Here is a 21,648-nt window from a genome sequence, read left to right as displayed (position 1 = left end):
CCCCCATCTTTCAAGATTTACAGATGTCGTACAGATGATCATTATAAACTGGCCAGGTTATCAAACCAGGGAGTTGGCTTCAAATTATAAAGGGGAATAAAACCAAGAACCTCGGCAAAAAACTAAGAACTAAAGGCACATTTAAAGTTACACACAAGGAAATAAAGGTTGAAATTTTGTTTCTCAAAAAGAGTTGTGTTCTACCAATTACTGAAAGAAAGGCTATTAGGATACTGGAGATCCTATATTGCAAGCATCTCCAATCGCAAGAAAAACAGTTTTTAAACTGATTATGTAAAGGGTACAAGTCTCTCAGAAAAGGACACAAGGAGCTGAATAAAGGCAAGAAAAAGGCTGGATCCCAGGAAGACACTCCAAATTCTGATGAGGATCTTCTTCCCTATCAGTGCAATTGCTATGGAAATAATCTTTTCCTTGGCTGTCATTTAAATTGTGATGCTTCTTAGGAAACCCAGGTTCTGGGATGGTATTTAAGGGAGTGTGTGTGTGTGTGTGTGTGTGTGTGTGTGTGTGTGTTATTCTTTCACAGATACAGTTATTCTTAAATTTAAAAGATGACATAATTTTAAAAATTTATAATTTTAAGTTGTTCCATTTTACCTGAAGGAGCTTCCTGATGCATTCGTGGTGGCTGTTCTTGGCTGCGAGGTGCAAGGCACTGTGTCCTAAATGGATTAAAAAAAATCTTGGAAAAAGAGGCCACACATTTTAAATCCCTTTCTTATCTCTGTGACAAAGACAACTATGAGGAAATAAACTGTTCTCCAACAAAGGCGGAATTGTTACTCTTGGTAAGGTCTCAGCTTCTTATCTGTAAAGTTCAGTGTGACAAACGAGCAGAGGACACAGAGCGTCCTGCCCACTGCATAATATTCAGGGTCTACTCCAAGTGCCCTTCTCTTGGGGTGCTATTAAACTCTGAGCTAAAAGCTGGCAGGTGACTCATGATACACAGCTCGGTTCTGCTTTCAGCGGTCCCCATGCATGCCAAACGTCCTGCATCCACCCCAGCCACACCAGGCTACGACTACCACAGGCCCAGGAACCCAGGAAAGGCCACCTGTACACCAGCTGAGAACATCTTAAACACCCATCACTTAAATCCCTAGTTTTGGCTTTTCATTTCCCTCTCCTCCAAATGTCCTCCAGCCCCTGCATGGAAACTACCTGGAGTTTTCAGATATTCAAAGTCCTTATGTGGAAGAAGGAAAAGAGTGGTAAAAACAATAATACACTACTAAAGTCGCATTTCTTTACGTTCCCTTCAGAGCATATGACCCTAACATAAAGCACTCTGATGTTTCAGCAGTGAGCTTTAGGAAATCCTAGTGCTGTACCCAACTCTCTCCACAGCCTAACGGGCCTAGAGAATTTCTAAGGAAGAGGGGCTTGGGGGCAGCTTCTGGGCAGAAGGTATGGCTACCAGCCCAGAAGGCTCCCATCTGAGGCCCCTCACCACCTCGCTGGACCCTGCGCTTAGCCTGGATTCTCTTCCTCCAGGATCACCACACAGCTTGCTCTCTCACCTCAGAGGCAACTGAAAGAGTGCCTTGTGAAGGAGGTCTGCCCTGACCTCCCCTTTTAAAATTCCCATTCCTCCGCCGCCCTTTTAATCTTCAATCCCTGCTTCATTCCTGCTCTTCATAGCACTGAGCACCTTCCCACACTCCTTTCCACCCCACCCCACTCTACACAATACACACACACACACACACACACACACACACACACACACACACACACAATTTATGGAGCTCGTTTTTCTTTCCCCACTAGAATATGAACTCACTGAGGACAGGAAGTTCTGTCTCATTCCCTGCTGTGTCCCTAGTCCAGCACTGATGATGCATCATAGGCTCTTACTACACACTTGTTAATTTCAATTAGAGGGTATGCTCATTTCAAAGGTCTGGGGAGGAGGTTTAGGGGCAGAGGACCAAAGCTGCCCCTGCCAGCCAACCCAGAGCACATGGTAAACTCTTAAATCCTCCATTTCCCAAACTTCTCGGCCGAGATGTGCCGAATGTCATACCTGTAAACAACCCGTACTTTGGGACATGCTTCAAGCATGGTTTCAGTCTCGCTGCTATTGACATTTTAAGCCATGAGTGTGTGTGTCTATGTGTGTATGTTGAGGGAAGGGGGGTTGTCCTATGCATTTTAGGTTATTAAGCTGTACCTCTGGCCTCTACCCTTTACATGTCCATTTGTGATGATCAGAAATGTCTCCAGACATTGCCAAATATCCCCTGGGGGCAAAATCACCCCAGTTGAGAACCACTGGCTTACAGAAACAATTTCTTTCATATGGTGGTCCAGTCTCCAAATATCATTTCTCCTTTTTCAAATAGTCTTCAATCTGTAACATGGACTGGGAACCTTTAATTACCAGAGAATCATACAGCTAGGAAATACCATATTTAAAAATTAGAGGATTTTAGGATCACAGTAAGCTGCACAAAAGCATGTGTAAGGTCAAAAGATCAGATTCCTTCTTTTCTGAGATCAGCTGCACTGAAGGATTTTAAGGGTATGCATGGGGGGGGGTTGTTTAGGTGAAGCAGAACACAGAGGCAGGAACCCCTCCCAAACGGATGAGGATGAGGAAGGTCGGAACTAAGGCCCTTGGAAGTAGGAAGACAAATACCTTCTCTTCTCCTTCCTCCTTTAACTTCCTGAGACCCTCCTCTTTCCAGGATGTATAATGCATAATAGTATCAGTTCGGTTACAGGATGCATTAAATAGGCTTTGGTGCGCTAGCCCGGCCCCCAAGCATCATCTGTACCAGTGTTTCTAAGGACAAACACGTTTTCAGTTTTAAACAAATGCCTTGCAGATGAACTTTTGGAAGCCATCCTGATTGTAAGTAGAAGACTGTTTATGTCGTGTATACAGTGCATTAGCTTTTTGTCTCTGCTGTGGACAAAAGCTGTTCTACGTAAAGAGCACCCATTGGAAAAAGACACAATTCTCCAAAGACGAGATGGTAGGGAGATTTAAACAACCCAGCAGAAAATAAACAATAGGGTTTCATTTCATTCCAAGTGTTCTACTCATACCTGGAAGTAAGTGCCGTGTTTCTAAAGAAACACAATTCTTTTATTCCCTGGCCCTGAGCTATGTTTTCCTGAACCAGGAGCACAACAGTATTTTCAATTAAAACATTCTCAAAACCCAAATAATGTGTCATGCCCTGGACATTACACCGAAGTGAGATGTCTCTTACTGTTAATGTTAACACAAAATTCTCTTTCCAAAAGCAAAAATTTTCTGGAGAGAATACATTAGTGGCAGAATCTCAGTGTAATGAGACAGTGCATAAGTCTGGCCCCCATTCAGCTATGGATCTGTCTGAAATATCAGGAAACAATTCAAATAACATGGCAACCCTAATTCAAGTGCATTCCAGCAGAACTTTGCCTGTGAGTAAAAAGACCAGTGTTATTTATGTCAAGGGTTGTGGGCTATAACAGGTAGTGTAAGAAACCTATTGTTGAAAGGGAGTCTAGGGGCACCTGGGTGGCTCAGTCAGTTAGGCATCTGAGGTCGGCTCAGGTCATGATCTCATGGTTCATGAGTTAGAGCCCCTCGTGGCTGACTGTGGGGAGCCTGCTTGGGATTCTGTCTCTGACCCTCTCCTACTCAAGTTTGCATGCGTGTGCTCTCTGTCGCTCAAAATAAATAAATAAACTATAAAAAAAAAAAAACAACATTAAAAAAAGCTTTAAAAAAAAAAAAAAGAAAGGGAGTCTAAAAAGGATGGCTCAGGGGTGCCTGGCTGGCTCAGTCAGTAGAGCATGTGACTCTTGATCTTGGCATCATGAGTTCAAGCCTTACTTGAGGTTACTTTAAAAAAATAAAAATAAAAAATAAAAAGGATGCCCAGACATTCTAGCCATGGAACACTTTCCCCCAAACTACCTCAGACAATAACCATTTATTCAATTCTTTAAGATCACTGGAGAAAATGGAGAAGAATTAGCTAATTTAATAGAGGAATTACAGATGTACTCTTCAAGTATATGAAACAAGTCAGAAGACACATACAGGGCTAATAAATACCAAAAGGTGAAGTCTGAAAAATTGCAGTTTTAGATCAAAATATAAAGACATTTAGAAAAATAAAGAGAATTAAATAATATTCAACTACATAAGATTTAAAACATTTTCTTAGAAATCAGAGTTTCAGAATGCTGACTATATTTAAACAATAGAAGTATAATTTGGTTCTTATTTACAATTTTAAACATATTTAAACACCATTATCCTTAGTAATCCTCATTTTCTTTTCATCAAATTTTCATCACTGAGGCACAAGTCTGTTTACCTTGTTATAACCCCAGGAGAAGACCCAAGAATGAAAGACGTATTAGTAACCACTACTGTAACTACTAAATAGTTATGGAATTACCCTTAGTCTCCCCAGTATATATGTGTATAGTGTTCTTTAAGGAATTAAAAGGCTTTTTTTTTTTTTAATTTTTTTTTCAAAGTTTATTTATTTTTGGGACAGAGAGAGACAGAGCATGAACGGGGGAGGGGCAGAGAGAGAGGGAGACACAGAATCGGAAACAGGCTCCAGGCTCTGAGCCATCAGCCCAGAGCCCGACGCGGGGCTCGAACTCACGGACCGCGAGATCGTGACCTGGCTGAAGTCGGACGCTTAACCGACTGCGCCACCCAGGCGCCCCAAAGGCTTTTTTTGCATGTGTGTATATCACCTGAAATATTTTCACACCCACGTTATGCTGATCATTGCAGATGGCTGACCCTTCTTACTGCCTATACACGAGTCAACAGCAAGTGCGAAACTCATACGATCGTTTTGTTTTTCTTTATCCCAAATGAAAATAGGAAATACGTTTTATTGGCTATAATTTACAGTTTAAATGACCCACTGTCAAAGTGTCTGAGTTTTAAGATGAATATTACCTTTCATATCTTTGCATGGCATCAAATTCGAGTGGGATTAGGGGGGCATCATGGAATGGAAGTCCACCTTGAAATCCAAACAAAAACTAAAGCAGTCCTTGGAAACCCCAGAGAGAAAAGTCAGGGTTCTCAAGCATTCCGTTCTGAGGACTATGCATTACGATGTTGCCATACCTCAGTTCTCGCTCTCCTAAGTCCCTCTTCTATGATAAAAGATGTTGTATTAGGAAGGTTAAGTGTGCAAAGGGATGAGAGAAAGTTTAAAAAATGGGTGTGAAATACAAAGTGCACATTCTCCTCCAATCTCTGTTTCTACTTGCTTCTACAGCAAAACCTTCAGCATTTTTAACAGGACAAATTGCTGCCCAGAATTCCCAGCTTCCCGTAAGGCTCAGGGTGGCCACAGATCCCGCTCTGTGCTGTGAGGTCTGAGTGTGTGTCACTCGTGGGCCATACTTGCCCTGCCCCTGGCTGCTGCTGAGATGCAGATCCCAGGGAAGCCATCTTGGGCTATTAGGACCACAACACCCTGGATGGCGGAGTCTGAATCCCTCACGGTGTGGAGCCGAGCTGCCATACCAATGTGGGACTTTCAACTGACAGAAAATTCTATTTGTTGAAGCCACTCTTATTATGGTATCCTGTCACATTGCATCAAATGTATACACTCACTAATCAAGGGTGTGTGAAAGCCAATGCTTCGTAGAAGCATATTGGTAAAAACAGAAGATTCTTTGGTCTTCTTCAATCTTCCGTTAATGCTTCTGTTTAATCCCGTCTCATACTCCAGGGTGCTAAATGCAGGCACCACCACTCCCCACCCTCCAAAAAAAAAAAAAAAAAAAGCCTAGAAGTCAATTTTACTATTTGTCTGGGAGGAGTGTTTTCTAAAAAAGCAGCCAGAAATGCCAATTCTTACATCGGTGAGGAACAAGAGCAAACACAACAATGAAAGGATGTTAGACAAATAACGTAGGTCCAGTTCAGAGATGACACAGTGAGCTTAGAAGCCAACTTTCCCATGTGACCACTATATACTGGTATTGCCTGGCAAACAGGTGATTAAGGAAGGGGGAAAACCCCCAAAACCAAAAACCTGTTATGAGTTTCTACCAGTCTTTGGGCTTTCTTCTTCTGATTTGTACAACGAGAGCTGTTGGCTTGGTGATTGTAAAAAAAAATAAATAAGATAATAATAATAATAATAATAATAATAATAATAATAATAATAGGGGTGTCTGGGTGGCTCAGTCGGTTAAGGCCTGGACTTCAGCTCAGGTCATGATCTCACAGTTCGTGGGTTCAAGCCCCGCACTGGGCTGTGCTGACAGCTCAGAGCCTGGAGCCTGCTTCAGTTTCTGTGCCTCCCTCCCTCTGCCCCTCCCCCGCTCGTATTCTGTCTCTCTCTCAAAAGTAAACATTAAGAAAAATTAAAAAATAATAAATAAAGATGTGAAGCCTTTTCAAAAGCCTCATGTGTAAAAGATAATAAAGGTGATAAGGTGATGTGGGTAAAGTAGCAATAATCATGATAATCGAGGAGCCAAACGCAGCGAGCTCTCACTGTGCCCTGGGTGTAGAGATGCCCACACTGACCGTCTTGTGGAAGCCTCAAAGACCATCGAAAATGATGTGATTGTTGTCGTATTGAAACTATACCGGGGGGCGCCTGGGTGGCGCAGTCGGTTAAGCGTCCGACTTCAGCCAGGTCACGATCTCGCGCTCCGTGAGTTCGAGCCCCGCGTCGGGCTCTGGGCTGATGGCTCGGAGCCTGGAGCCTGTTTCCGATGCTGTGTCTCCCTCTCTCTCTGCCCCTCCCCCGTTCATGCTCTGTCTCTCTCTGTCCCAAAAATAAAAAAAAAAATTAAAAACGTTGAAAAAAAAAATTAAAAAAAAAAAAAAAAAAGAAACTATACCAAGGCCCTATCCTCTGACAGTGCTTTGCTCATAAGTTGCTTGTAAAGCAGCCATAAAAATTCTCTGGTCAGACTTTCAAATATTTCATAGGGAAAGATAGTTGTTAAAAAATAGATGCTAAAAACGCTCTGCTTTTATAACTTAAATCTAGTCCCAGTTTAAAAAGTGGGAAATTATACCGATTTGACCATCCTATATGCTTGGTGGATACAACTAATAAAAAGGGTCAGTGTATATTTTGAAAGCAGGCTTTGTTTTTGTTTTTCTGAAAATTCTCCAGGGTAGTATGATTTATGGTCACAGATTTCTGTACCAGTTGTCAGTGGTTTTTGAAGAGGACCGTTCCTCAGTAACAACGTGTCAATATCTAAGTAGGTTTACTGAAAAGACAACACCTCTAAGAGCTGAGCCATTTAATTCATCCCTTAACCACCAGAAAAAATGTTTTGGACTAATGATGATCACATTAAGGTGAGGCATGGTGACTGATGGATTCTGCTCTGCTTTCTTGAGAGGCAGGTGATGTAGCAACAAGGACAGAAACACCGGCAGTAAAAGCCATCACATTTACCTTGTTTGTTATGATGGGAAAGAGTCTGAGAAGCACTGGTCTAGATAACACAATCAACACTTCCATGCACATTTTCCTTGAAGCCTCTTCCTTCGTTCCTACATTCTCTTTGCACGCTTTTAAGAAATCAGGAGAAGTTGGCGCCTCATTCAGACACAAGGAAAACAATCAGTCCAGAGACCACAGTGTACCCTCATTGCCGAAAATGTTAGCGGGGAGGGAAGTGACTGGTGGCTCTGAGACATTTTCAACTCATCGTACGTTTGGACAATGTTCTGGGCCCATAAGGTGCCATGGAGTCCACCAATTTATATATATACATACATATATATATTTTAAATGGAGGGGTGCCTGGGTGGTTCAGTCGGGTGAGTGGCCGACTTCAGGTCATGATCTTGTGGTTCAGGAGTTCAAACCCCACATCGGCTCTCTGCTGAGCATGGAGCCCACTTCAGATCCTCTGTCCTCCTCTCTCTGCCCTTCCCCCGCTACACTCTCTCTCTCAAAAGTAAATAAACATTAAAAAAGAACAGATGGGGGTGCCTGGGTGGCTTAGTCAGTTGGGTATCCGACTGCGGCTCAGGTCATCATCTCACAGCTCGTGGGTTCGACCCCCGCGTCGGGCTCTGTGCTGACAGCTCAGAGCCTGGAGCCTGCTTTGGATTCTGTCTCCCTCTCTCTCTGCCCCTCCCTGCTCACACTCCTTGTCTCTCTCTCTCTCTCAAAAATAAACATTAAAAAAAAAAAAAAAAAAGGATGGACTGTGGCAGTTCCCACTGCCAGGCACAGAGAAGCAGGCTGGAGTAATTTGCAGTGTCCCCTCCTCGTCTCAGTCGGCTAGCAAGTTGGCACCACACTGGGGTGTCCGGGCCTCAAGGCCCGACACTTTACCAGGCTCTGGTGTCAGGAGTTAGGGCTCTGGTAGGAAACACAGACTCTCCCCAATGTGTCATATGGCACAAAAATCTTAAGAGCTTTAAGTGTTAGAAATGATACTGGTGGACTTAAAAAAAAAAAACAAAAAGACAAGCATGTAGAGTTTATTATATAATGTGATCTCAACTATGTAAAAATGTGCCAGGAAAAATTTGGAAGGAAATATAGCAAAAGAGTAAAACTTCTCTTGTTAGGAGTAGAGGCACCGGTTAACTTCTTTGTAGTTTTCTGTGTTTCCCTAATTTTCTACGACAAGCATTAGAGAAACATATTTTTCCCTATGACAAAAACATAGAGGGGAAGAGATATTTGGTTACGCTAGAAATAATGACACTCCTGGCTGATCTATTTCTTAACATCAAATACCATGAAACGAATCTGTATTATAGCTCCAATTTATTTACTTTAAACTAATTCCTTTAGATTAGGATTTTCTTAGAGAGGAAACCCCATCTACTGAAGAAAACATATTTCTCATCAAGGGTACTTTACCTAATCGTACTGCCCTTGTGTGTGTGTGGCATGACTTTTAAGGTAATAACAATAAACAAACAGGGGCGCCTGGGTGGCTCAGTCAGTTAAGCATCTGACTTCAGCTCAGGTCACGATCTAACGGTTTGTCAGTTTGAGCCATGCATCGGGCTCTGAGGTGACAGCTCAGATTCTGTCTGTGTCTCTCTCTACCCCTCCCCAACTCGTGCTTCTCTCTCAAATATAAATATTTTTTAAAAATTAAACAAAACAATAAAGAAACAAAATAACTAGATTTTGGAATTAAAGATCACTTTAACTAGTGCAACATAAATTAGTATTTCCTTTAAGATAGTCACTTAAGGAAACCATTCATTCTTCCACTGGTTTTGCCATTTCTCACAGTATTTTTTTGGGAACTTTCTGTGGTACTGCTCAGGAAAATCATTCCGTTACTTTAATCACTCCCTATTTTTGACAAAAATGGTCTCACCAGTTTGATACCTCATTTACCTGACTTGACTTCAAGTGGCTTTTGGCCTGTCCTAAAAAAACAAATCTATTGTCAAAGGATAAAATTCCCCTAACACTGAGATTAAAAAAAAACAATAGTAATCATAATGCCACAGATTTTTTGAAAATAATTCTGAAACAAAGTGTTCCAACCATATTTTGAGTAATAAGAGCACTCTCACAATACCTGACTGACCTCCCCCCTCCAAGACTACTCTCAGGTGGCCAGGGTACTGGAGGGAATAAAAGGGATCCATTATGAATTAATGCGTGGCCTAGACAAAGACTATGAAAATAGACTGATTTCATATTCCAGTAAAAACTAACAAAACCCTGTTAGAAGGCATAGATTTTTAAGTACAACAGAGAAATGAAAAGCCATCAGTAGTTGCTTTGATCCTTTGGTATGACTGGCAGGGGCAGAACCCTGGGCTGGAGATCCTGTGGGCTCCTTCCTGTAGAACAATGTTCACAAAAGATAGGACTACACTTTCTCTCCATTTGCTTTGTTCATCATTTATCAACACTGGCTTCACATTAGAATTACTTAATAAAAATACCGGTCGCTGGCAACCTTCAGACAATGGAATCTGAATCTCAGAGGATAGAGCATGGGTATATATGTGTGTGGGTTGTGTGTGTGTGTGTGTGTGTGTGTGTGTGTGTGCTCTTTATTCTTTTCTTTCTTCTTTTTTCTCTCCCAGCCTTACCTTTCCCCAGTTCCTAGGTGACTCAGATGCACTAAAGCACAGTAAGGGGTGAGAACCACGGGCAGCTGGTCCAGACGAGGATCACAGCTTCTCTCACACAGCACATCTCAGTTAGCTAACAAAATGAGCTCCTGAACACCTTGTTGCATTGGGGCGTCTGGGTGGATCAGTTGGTTAAGCATCTGACTCTTGATTTTGGCTTGGGTCATGATCTCATGAGTTTGTCAGGATGAGCCCCGCATCAGGCTCTGCGCTATTAGCTATTAGTGCAGAGCCTGCTTGGGATGCTCTCTCTCCCTCTCTGTCTCTGCTCCTCTCCCAACTCACGTGTGTGCTCTCTCTAAAATAAACATTAAAAAAAAACACCACCACAATTCACCGCATTTATCATCTCAAGCTATGATGCATAAAAACAAAAATACTGCTTGGTCCATACATGTAACCTTAAAAATAATATTTTAAAATGGAGGATAAGAAGCATACAGTTTCTAGTTGAGCACATATAAGAGGAAAATACTTGGCACAAATGATGAAACCATGTCAGAACCTAGTCATTACAGGTGATTCTATGTTCTTCTTTCGGCGTGTCTGTAGATCGGAAATTCCCCACAATGAATATGTCTCATCTTTGTGATACCTACTCTTGTGCTGGCCTGTTCACTTAAGAGATAAAGACCACGTACCGGCAGTATCTTGGGCAGTCACATCCACGCCATGTGTAACCATGACCCTGAGGCATTCCACATGCCCTTTTGTAGCAGCAAGATGAAAGCTGGAAAAGAGGTAAACACAATTGCCTTAAGATTTCCACTCTTTGGAGTTCATCTCCAACAATGTTTTGTTTTGCCTCCTCATGTACATTTTCTCTCACCTGAGCTCCACAACCACCTAGGGAGTAGGTATTATTATCAATCTCATTTTAAAGATGAAGAAACTGAGGCTCAAAGTGGTCTGATAATTCGCTCATTGACACTTTTTATTAAGTAATAGAGCAGGACCTAGATCTTAGGTTTTCCAACCTAAAGACCAGGCTTGGGGTCTTTATGGGGTGCCTGGGTGGCTCAGTTGGTTGAGAGTCCGATTCTTGGTTTTGGCTCTGGTCATGATCCCTGGGTCATGGGACTAAGCCTTTGCATTGGGCTCTGTGCTGAGCATGGAGCCTGCTTGAGGGTCTGTCTCTCTCTCTCTCTCCCCCTTTGTGCTGTCTCTAAAATAATAATAAAAAAAGATTCAACTACATTATTTATTTGTCTCTTTAAGAAACAAGAGAGCTCAAACTAGATTCAATTCCTAAATAGTAAGTAATTTTTCAACTTTTTTTCTGTTGTCTAGTGCTTTCAGCAAAGCCATTATTTTCAAGTAATACTCTACATAAAGAGACACTTGTCTGAGTCAAACAATGGCCAAAGTTCTTGGACAACATTAATGTCAAATCCATTGTTGTGCTGTAGCTGAATAACAGCAGTTGGACACAACTTTTGTTAGTGGCTAATGTGTGCCAACCATCTTACTACCCACTTGCATACATCGTCTCTTTTCAATCTTATAACAGCCTTTGAGATGAGTCCTATCACTATCTCCACTATATGGCAGGTGTCTATGCCCAGGCAGGTGCAAACAACATGAAGGAAAGCCCACAATTAGGCTCCGGTATTCAATGACACTTGGGTGTAACAACCATGCTCGGCATGTATAGACTTGCCATTAAATGAAGGGACAACATCCAAATGCCATACCAATCATCCTTTGCAGATCCCAAGGGTGAAGGGTACTTCTACAGGCAGAAGCAAAGCATAATTCCACTGGGCATTCAGGCCCAGAGGCTGAGAAGGCCAAGAACCTTGGGAAGGGCTCCTTCCTATGGAGAGAGGTTAATGAGCCTTCCATTTCTTCTCCTGCCCCAGTTCTGTTTTGGGGAGTTACTTTCTCAGCTTACTTGCCATGCAGCATCTTACCTGTCAGTGAACAACCAGGTTGTATTTTTTCACAGGAAAGAACCTATAACTGGGGCCCAGGGTCACACCCAAATAGCAAATCCAAGAGCTACACAATTAACACCCAAGTCATCTTGACCACACGCCTCTTCTCTGAAGGATGAGGCTCAGTGAATGTGGACAGATCAGCAAATGTGGACACTTCAGTTTTGATTGCAAATCAGCCATACTTTACCCGCGTACCTTTAGTAAGTCAATTTAACCTCTCTGAACCTACATTTCCTTCACTGTAAAGTACGAGGATTGAGTCAGATGATATCTGATGTTTCCTCCAGCTCTGACAACATTCTATTATTTTAGCTTAATTGGCTCTAATCACACCAACTACTTCTGCCCCTGTGCAGCAATTTACGTGTAATGTTTCCTTACAGCCAAATCACTTTGTAGGTGTTTTCACATTACAGTCAAACCTGGATCATGTGGAGTGACTTGGGAATGTGGTAACTTGTTTAAATGGAATTCCTGATTAAATACAACTCAACAAGGACCGAAAGAACCTCCCTAAAAGGCAGTACCGTAGCTCTGCTCTCAGCATTGTTGGGCACACTGAATTTACATTATGTAAACTTCGCCTTTAAGCTGTGAATGGTTTATTTTAACTGATCTTGTTGGAATGTCTCTAAAACTTTTTCAGCATTAGGAACAGTGTATGTCACATAATTTAATTGCCCTTGAAGACATGAAGTCACCACTAAGAGCCTCAATTATCGATCTCTGCTTTCAAGCTATTAATCTAAACGCCCCAGGTTATTAAGACCTAATATTCATTAATATTTATCTTCTTTTCTAAATGTTTGTGTGTCTGCTTCTAAGATGTCTACTCTGCCATCAACGATGACCAGGGAAGAACTAAATCAAAACTATCTGAACAAGAAGACAGCCATATCCTATGTTTAAGATAAAAGTACAGGGATAAGTAATTAATGCATGCATGCACGCACACACACACACACACACACACACACACACACACACACAAACATACACATGTGTAGATTATATAACTTTCGATTGAAGTATAACATATGAAAAGAAAACTTCACAATTGTATGGGCTGTTAAATTTTCATAAATGGAACATGCCCATTTTATTTTCATACAAGGAAACAGAACCTGGCCAGAGACCCAAAAGCTCTCCTCGCATCTCCTGTTGGTACCTCAGAAAGCTCTCCACGTGTCCCTTCTAGTTATAACCTCCCACCTCCCACTGCCTGTGTTTTTTATATTTTTTCTACTCTGAGGCTTCTCGGAGTTTCTCTGGATTGCACACTATAGTTATCAGGGGTTGAAATTGCAGACACATGTGACAAGGATGCATTACTGCAAGCTACTACTGTACATTGATAGGTGGAATCTAATGAATGCAACATGCTATTCTCTGGATGACTTGGGAGCTGTAGGGTTTCAGGATCATTATTTGGAAGGTTAATAATTGTAACAAGGCAGGAGAAGTGACGTGTTAGGCAGGTGGGTTCAAAATGCAATCCTAGGATAGAAACTTTTTTGGACATTTCTGTTTTTTAAAACAAAAGCCCTTATATTAACCCAAATCAACACATGATTGATGGCTGTAACACATTTTATTGAGGGATCCAGTTAATGATGGTGTCACTGCATATGCTTTAATAAATTGTGTGTGTGTGTGTGTGTGTGTGTGTGTGTGTGTGTGTGTGTGGCTTTGTTTCACCCTGTCTCTCTCATTACAGTTTAGATCAGGGGGTGATTTTTCTCCCTTCTATTCTAGGAACTCTCCAACTAATTCTCCTGCAGAATATTGTGTCCTACGGAGAAAACAGAATAATAAGAGTCTTTTCACAATTCATAATTTTATCCTCATATATTTCACCTAAACTTTCAGCACTCACCACTCTTATAAATAAAATCAACAAAGTACAAATAACTAGAAATGGCTGCTTATATAGATAGCTGCTTATAGAAGATATTCATGCTTGTAATTTTACACTGCATAATCTCATGTTTTGAGCTAGTAAAATCATTCTTAATTGATGTGATTCAATTAAATATATCACGATTTCAAGATGTTTCTCAAAGAAAGGAGATAAAAGCATGAAAAGCAGAAAAAGGAAGGGCTGACCATTTTAGCCCGAAGTTTCTAATTCATTTTTCCAGACAGACAAGGAGCTCCACTATGTATCATTATTCTGGGTAGGCACTTCCAGGAAACGAGAGGAAAGCCAAGAAACATGACATGTAAGTTTGCTCGCAGGGAATAATTACTAATGCTGTGCATCATCTGTTTGCCCCTCCCGATTTGCCCTCCACCTTTATCCCCTGGGTCAGTGGCCCAGGAAGCAGATCTCTTATGGACTGCATCCAATGGGCTGCCTCATCCTTTGGCTTCTAGTTGGGTTCAACGAATGGGAGGCACTTACAAGAGACAGGAAGATGAGAAGAAAGAGTTCGGGGCATTATCCCCTCTACTCTCTCCCTGCCAGGCCACACACTGGCAGTCACGGCCCTCCTCTACTTCCTCCATGAAGTTCACAGCTCTGGGGGCCGGTTCTCCTAAAGCTACAGTCGCAGCTCTGCCTGGGTTTTCGTAACGGCTCTCTCTCCAGGCCCCTGCAGGTTGGGGGGCGGGGGGCACGAGGACGTTGAAATAGATCCCACTGGTATTGGCCCAGGGCTGCTTTCCCAACCATGCTGGTTTAAATCTGACCACGATTTTGTAAATAGTTCCTTTCTTAGAGGGTAATCAATTATCCTGTTAGAGGGTGCTGTTTCCTACAGGGACCTTGAATGTTGGGTATTCTGTGTGTGATCATCCACAGGACGAACTGTTAGGTTCCTCTGGATATTATTTGATTAAATGTTTATACAGGCAAATTCAGGCTTTTAAAAAAATGTTTCACCTCACATGTAATTGAGTAGCTTTACTTAAGAGTTTGGGGCATTTGGGCTAAAATGCTTTGACAGGAGAATGTGCCAAATCACTTAACTTACACAGAATATGTTATGGGGCTTCTGATATAATGTTAGGCCAGAGTAGGAATTAGTTTAAAAGGTACAAGAATACACCTCTCAAAGGATCAGAAAAACAACGGACTTAAATGCGAGCCACACGCAGTCTAGAATAAGTCACAGTGCAATAAAGAAATGCTAAAATTCAGATTTTAAACTGGATTTGGTCTTGAAAGAATAACCAATACCCTATCCATAGCATATGTGAGCACATACAGTTGTAGTACCTGCTACAACTGTGTTCTCAAATTGGGAAAGCCTTCCAAAGTTTCTATGTGCACATCCTGTGGAATAACAAGGTTCTTGGTAGTGAACTGGAAGTAAAAGAAGGTCTAGTAAAATCTAGGTCTAGCACATGCTATATTCTACACTCTCTCTGTATATATAGTATATTGGACAGTACTCTATACAATCAATATCTACTAACTATATATACCACTCTTTAATACACTATAAAAAAAGTCTGTGGGCTAGATTTAGAAAGAGAAAATATAAAATAACCATCAAGACACGTATTTTGTTATCTACCGACCACTCTGATTAACTCCTTACAATAACCTATTTTTTATCTATTAATGTGTCATTGCCATAGAATTTTAGTCTGAAAATCACTTTACTACCTAACTTGGGACAAAGGATCTATAACCCGAGTATGCTAAACCAAACCACATAAAAGAAAACCAAAATGGTCAGTGCACTGATTTAGCTTTCTTTTTTTTTTTTAATTTTTAACTTATTTATTTATTTTTAAGTCATCTCTACACCCAACATGGGGCTTGCACTCACACCTTCAAGATCAAGAGTTGCATGCCATCAGATACCCCTAGCTTTGTCTTGTTTTTATGCAAGCTGTACAAATGCAGAAGAAATAAGGCACAAACCAGACAATGACATGACTGTCAGCAACTCTCCAACAGCCCATCTCCTTAGCATAAATGGTAGCACAGAGATCTGGTTACCTTACACTTGAACAACAACCAACAAGAGACGTGTCATTTTGCTAATCGTCCTCGGAGAGAAAGCTGCTGGAAGATAAAGTGCGTCTTCTTTCTCTCACTGCCCCCTCCCTGTGCCTAGAAAAAAACCTCTTAATCAGGAGTGGAGTAAATGCCATTGTACAGAAGGGCAAGATGGGAAAATTGCATCGGTGTTGCTGTGGTGGCGGTGTATTTAGCTTGGACAACCCGTCATTTTAGTTTTAGCTTCAGAAAATCTGGCCCTTATTCCTCAAAGCCATGATTTTGAAAAATTAAAACTTCTAACATTACAGCTTTATTAAAACTTGGAGGAAGGACATGTATAGATGTAATCAGATGAGAAAGTTTAACAGGAAATGTGATATTGGGGAGGTAAGGCATGTAATTATTTAAGGGCTCAGACTAACTGGGTTTCAATCTGTGCTTTGCCACTTATTGGCATGTGATCTCAGGCAAGGTCTTGGTATCTCGGTTTCCACATCTGTAAAAGGGGCTTTGAGGAGTAAACGACTCCTACCTAAAAGCACTTAGCAAAATGTGAGGCACATAGTAAATACCGCCCTCCCCCCGCCCCACCACCACCACCACCAAAAAAGAAAAAAACCACCAACTGTTACAGCCTCACCAACACAAGGCAAGTCAGAGAGTCCAGGTCATGTTACTTAATAAAAGGATTTGTTTCAACGTTCAGAAAAGACAGGCTAATAGAGGTTAAATTAGAACCACCACTGCTTAAGAAATGAAAAAGGAAAGGGAAAGAATAAAACCTATGTGCATCTCTCCTGAATGGAAACTCTAGGGAACAAAGTTGTAGGCAGCCACAGACGACAAAAAAGCCATCCAAGACCAGCTTTGTCCGAAGCTCACACTTGAGCTGCTAACATTCTGGCACCTTTGACGGAAGTGATAATCCTCAAAGCAGGATTTGGCAGCAGCGAATCATTAGCATTTAGTCTCTGAATGTGAACAAGAAGCACAGCCAACTTTTAATAAGAGACTCCAGTGAAAAGTTGGGTTTGGTCAGGTGGAAAAACATGATTAGTCATTGGCAGAATCTGGATTTGTAAATGACAGTGAGTAGGTTTCTTTTCTCATGCAGTGACTGATAAGTGTAGCCATCCTTGGTGGTGGCAGGCCAGGTGACTGGTGGGTTGGGGACCACCCTGTCCGGATTGCAGGTGGGGCCCCAGGGGTTACTGCAGGCTTAGAGCGCAGATGGTGCCCCAGGCCAGCACACAAGTAATGAAGAGCATGGGTGGTGGCCTCCGATAGCCTGTGTGCTGGACGGCTGGTAGAAGAAAACACCTCTAAAGGGAGTCTGCAGGTGTGGGTGAGAGGGGGTAGGCAAAGTAGTATAGGTTGGTTAACGCCACCCCCTCACCCCAAAACGTAGTCTTGACAATGTTATTCTAGGGCACTGGAGCTAACCCAAGTATGGGATAGTTTTCATATTTCTGCTAGAGCTAAATATACCAAATCATTCATACATTTGTATTACGATACCAGGGTATTTACATGCCAGCTACTATTCTAAGCACTGAGAAACACGTGGTAAATAAAACAAAGCCCTCATGGATCTCGGCTTTTAGTGGGAAGTCTAAAGATAAACCAGTGGCTCTTAACTGGGGGAGATTTTGTCCTGCCCAGGGCACATTTGGCAACGTCTGGAGATATTTTTAATTATTCACGGGGTGGGGGTGGGGGTGGGCGGTGGGAAGATTCTACTGGCATCTAATGCGGAAAGGCCAGAGACGCTGCTAAAATCCTACAACGCACAGGACAGCCCCCTCCCTCCCCAAACAATTATCTAGTCCAAAATGTCAATAATGTCAATATGTCAAAATGTCAATAGTTGAGAAACTCTGATGAACCATTAAAAACAAATGTAGAATGCTAAAATTCTATTAAAACAAACACTGAGAAAACAACATGAGCAGATTTTAATCTTTTTATTGAGACAGAATTCACAGACCAAAAAATTCACCATTTTAGAATGTACAATTCAGTTGTTTTCAGTATATTGAAAGAGTTGTGCAACCAACATCATTATCTAATTCCAGAGCATTTTCACTGCCCTAAAAAATTCACATGTCAGTCAGCAGTCACTTCCTATTCCCATGTACCCCCAGCCCTTGGCAATCACTACTCTACTTTATGGCTCTATGGATTTGCCTATTCTAGATGTTTCACAAAGACAGAATCATGTAATATGTGGTCTTTTGTGCCTGGCTTCTTTCATTTGGCACGTTTTCAAGGTCCATCTGTATTGTAGCATCTATTGGTACTTCTTTCCTTCTTTAAGGCACCTGGGTAGCTCAGCTGGTTAAGTGTCTGACTCTTGATTTCGACTCAGGTCATGATCTCATGGTTCATGAGCTCGAGCCCCACGTTGGGGCTGTCAGTGCAGAGCCAGCATGGGATTATCTGTCTCTCTCTCTCTCTCTGCTCCTTTCCTGCAAGTGAGCACTCTCTCTCTAAATAAATAAATAAATAAACAAACTTAAAATTCCATTGTATGTATATATCACATTTTCTTTATTTGTTGGTTATGGACATTTGGGTTGTTTCTACTTTTTAATTACTATGAACCATGCTACTAGAACATTCACCTAACAAGTGTTTGTGTGGATACCAGTTTTTAATCCTAGTGGGTATATACCTAGGAGTGGAATTGCTGGGCCAGTGGTAACCACGCTGAACTCTCTGGGGAGCTGTTAAGCTATTTTCTAAAGCTGCGGCACCATTTCACAATCCCAGCAACAACACACAAGGGCTCCAGTTGTTCTACGTTCTAGCCGAGACTTGTTATTGTTTGGCAAATTTTAATTTAAGAGATGAGAATTTAACTGCAACCTAAATTTTCCAGAGAAGAAACATTTAAGTCTTTCTTAATGAACCCTTTGAAGTAGTTATTCCAGTTAATTATCAGCTGAAATTTCCCCTTGGAGGAATATAAAAGAGTGAATGCAAAACAAATTCGGAGTATCCGTTGGCTTTGTCTTTGTGTGGACTTTTACTCATTAAAAAGTGTAGCCTTTCCTTTTAAAGATAAGAGAGGGCATTCAAGAGTCTATACGGCAGTGAATCTTCTGAGAGATTTGTTGACTTGATTCTCTCTTCAGATGGGTCAAGAATTCAGTGGAGGGAAGGGTATGAAAATCTTTTACCCACTCCTCTGATCCCTGGCCCAGTGACAGGGACAGGCGTCACTGCCCAGGGATATCGCAGGGTGGCTCTCTGGATCCCAGTGTAGCCGAAGTGACCGCTCTTCGAGAGCCTACATCTTGGTGACTCAGAGTACTTGGCGGCCCAGGAGCTCATTAGAAACGCAGGCTCCCAGTTCCCATCCCACGTCCACAGAACCCGAGGCTGTTTTACAAGTTTCCAGCTGAGCCACGTGCACATTCCAACTGCAGACACGCTGCTCTAAGTGGAGGACAAGTTGCAAAGCTCACACCATCATTTTTACCAAGGTGCCCATTGTTTCAAAGTTCTTTCGAAGACATGATTTCCCTGAGCCTTAAAAACAATCTCGTGGATATGTTCCACAAAAAAGGAATCAATGCTGTTTTAAGTTTCATCATAATAGGAAATGTTTAACTCTGCTTATAAAACTCAGCTGGGCCCGTCCTCAGAGAAGTAACTGAAAGGCACAAACAGAACAGCCTGAAGATTTACATAATACTACTTTGATCCCTTTGCTGCTTATTGATATTAGGAATTTCTCTGCTTTTGTCACTTGGAAAGTTCCCAAGGTTTCTGTGCTTAAGAGTTTTGTGGCTCCCAATGTGTCTTTCTCTCTCCCTCGGGCACCCCTGCCTTCTACAATGCATTATGGTTTTTACTCATTACATCCCCCAACCAGCCTGTGGGAGGGTAACTATTATCATCCCCATTTTCCAGAAAAGGAAGGAAACTAAGGCATAGAGAAGTTTAGTAACTTGGCCAAATTCCCAGAACGAACAAGGCGGGGAGGCTGGATTCTAACCGGGGCACTCTGCCTCAGAACTGGCCCTTTATCACCATGCTGAGAAATTCCACTATTTTGTTAAATCACTTGCAAACTGTGAAGCACTATATAACTTACTGGCTGTGCTGCTCTTTAAAAAATAGCGCTTAAACTAAAAAATGGAAGTATTTGGCCAAAAACGCAAATACAGGTTTCTCACTGGGGCAGACTAGGGTTGCTGGTACTCTCCAGTGGCTAGGAAAGGCTGGAATATTTCTCAGGGCTCTTAACCCGAAGGGGATTTGAGTGTTGCTGTTCAGAAGCCTGTGAGTGATGGCCTGGAAAGTTCCTTCTATCTTTGAGAGTAATAACAATTCTTCTGGTTTCTGACTACCAGCTGAAACATATATTTGGAGGAAATACAAACTCACAAGGTTCCTTTTAGAAGACCTTGATTTTTTTCAGCATATTCATTCATAGAGAATTTCTCTCAAACCAAACTGCTGCCCTTCTCCGCTGCCCCAGGTCCCAATCCCAAAAGGGCTGGCAGGGTGAGGTCAAGAATGCAACAGGCTGGCCACCTCACCAGACCTCCAGTTCCTTCCAATGCCTCTGCAACCAATTTTCACTCTCCAAATCAAGCAAACCACCATGCCTAACAAAGAAATGACCACATACCAAACTCTACTGGTACTAGCCACACCCAGAGTCCCAGAATCCCAGAGTGTTAGAAGGTTCCAGAAGGTTCCAGAAGGTTCTGGGATGAGGGCTGATCTACCATCCTCATTTCACAGATGAAGAAACTGAGGCTCAGAGGTTAGGAAAAGTATAAAAGAGCAGGACTTGAATTCTGACTCTAAGAGTAGTTTGTCCCTCATAAATCCATATCTCCTCCTTTCCTTCTAAACCCCTTTATTTCCCAGAGAGGGGTCACTATGGTCAGTGAGGTTCAGAAATACTTCATGAAAATAACTAGCTGTCCATAATCCCTTGAGAGCTTCAGCATCTCCCAAACACCTAAACTTGCCTATCCTTTAATTGCATTCTTTTGGTAAGGCCTATTTCTGGAGGGGGAAAGAAGGATACTAAACCATATTAAAATAAATCAAGGAAACTAAGTATTCAGAATTAGGGTTCCATCCAAAGTCCTTCCAATGGCCCACCAGGCTTTACGTGAGTATGTCTGGCTTCCATTTTGACCTCACCTGTAGCTCTCTCTCCATTCACTGGGCACATCGGGCATCCTCCTACCTCAAGGCCTTTGCCTTGCTGTTTCCTCCACCAGGACAATAGTTCCAGAAAAGTGCAAGGCTCAACCCCTCATTCTATCCAGGAATCTGCCTCAAAGAAGGGGTCTTCTCAGAAAGGCTTTCCTTTTCCAAGTTTATTCAAAGAGGCTTCTGGTCTCTTGTTTCTCTTCAACACACCTGATGTTATATTAAAGAAGCAGGTGCTGAGGGCACCTGGGTGGCTCAGTCAGTTAAGCATCTGACATTAGCTCAGGTCATGATCTCATGATTCATGAGTTCAAGCCCCGCATCTGGCTCTGTGCTGACAACTCAGAGCCTGGAGCTTGCTTTGGGTTCTGTGTCTCCCTCTCTCTCTACCTCTTCCCCACTCATTCTCTCTCTCTCTCTCTCTCTCTCTCTCTCTCTCTTTCTCTCTCTCAAAAATA

The 21,648-nt window shown here is 42.1% G+C and overlaps 1 protein-coding gene across 4 annotated transcripts in view; it reads right to left on the bottom strand.

Moving 5' to 3' along the window:
- Positions 1–21,648, bottom strand: part of RAI14 (retinoic acid induced 14) — a 142,303-nt gene that overhangs the window by 25,952 nt on the left and 94,703 nt on the right. For all 4 annotated transcript variants that reach the window (XM_040495037.1, XM_040495047.1, XM_040495030.1 and 1 more), the window contains 2 exons: positions 10,756–10,844; positions 622–686 (listed from right to left, as the gene is read on the bottom strand). In XM_040495037.1, coding sequence (XP_040350971.1) covers positions 622–686; positions 10,756–10,844 — 154 coding nt within the window. The remainder of the gene's footprint in view (positions 1–621; positions 687–10,755; positions 10,845–21,648) is intronic.

The sequence above is a fragment of the Herpailurus yagouaroundi genome, unplaced genomic scaffold, assembly GCF_014898765.1.
Source record: "Herpailurus yagouaroundi ecotype Mexico unplaced genomic scaffold, PumYag 29, whole genome shotgun sequence".
In the NCBI taxonomy this organism is placed as follows: Eukaryota; Metazoa; Chordata; class Mammalia; order Carnivora; family Felidae; genus Herpailurus; species Herpailurus yagouaroundi.
This window is presented reverse-complemented; position numbering and strand designations above follow the sequence as displayed.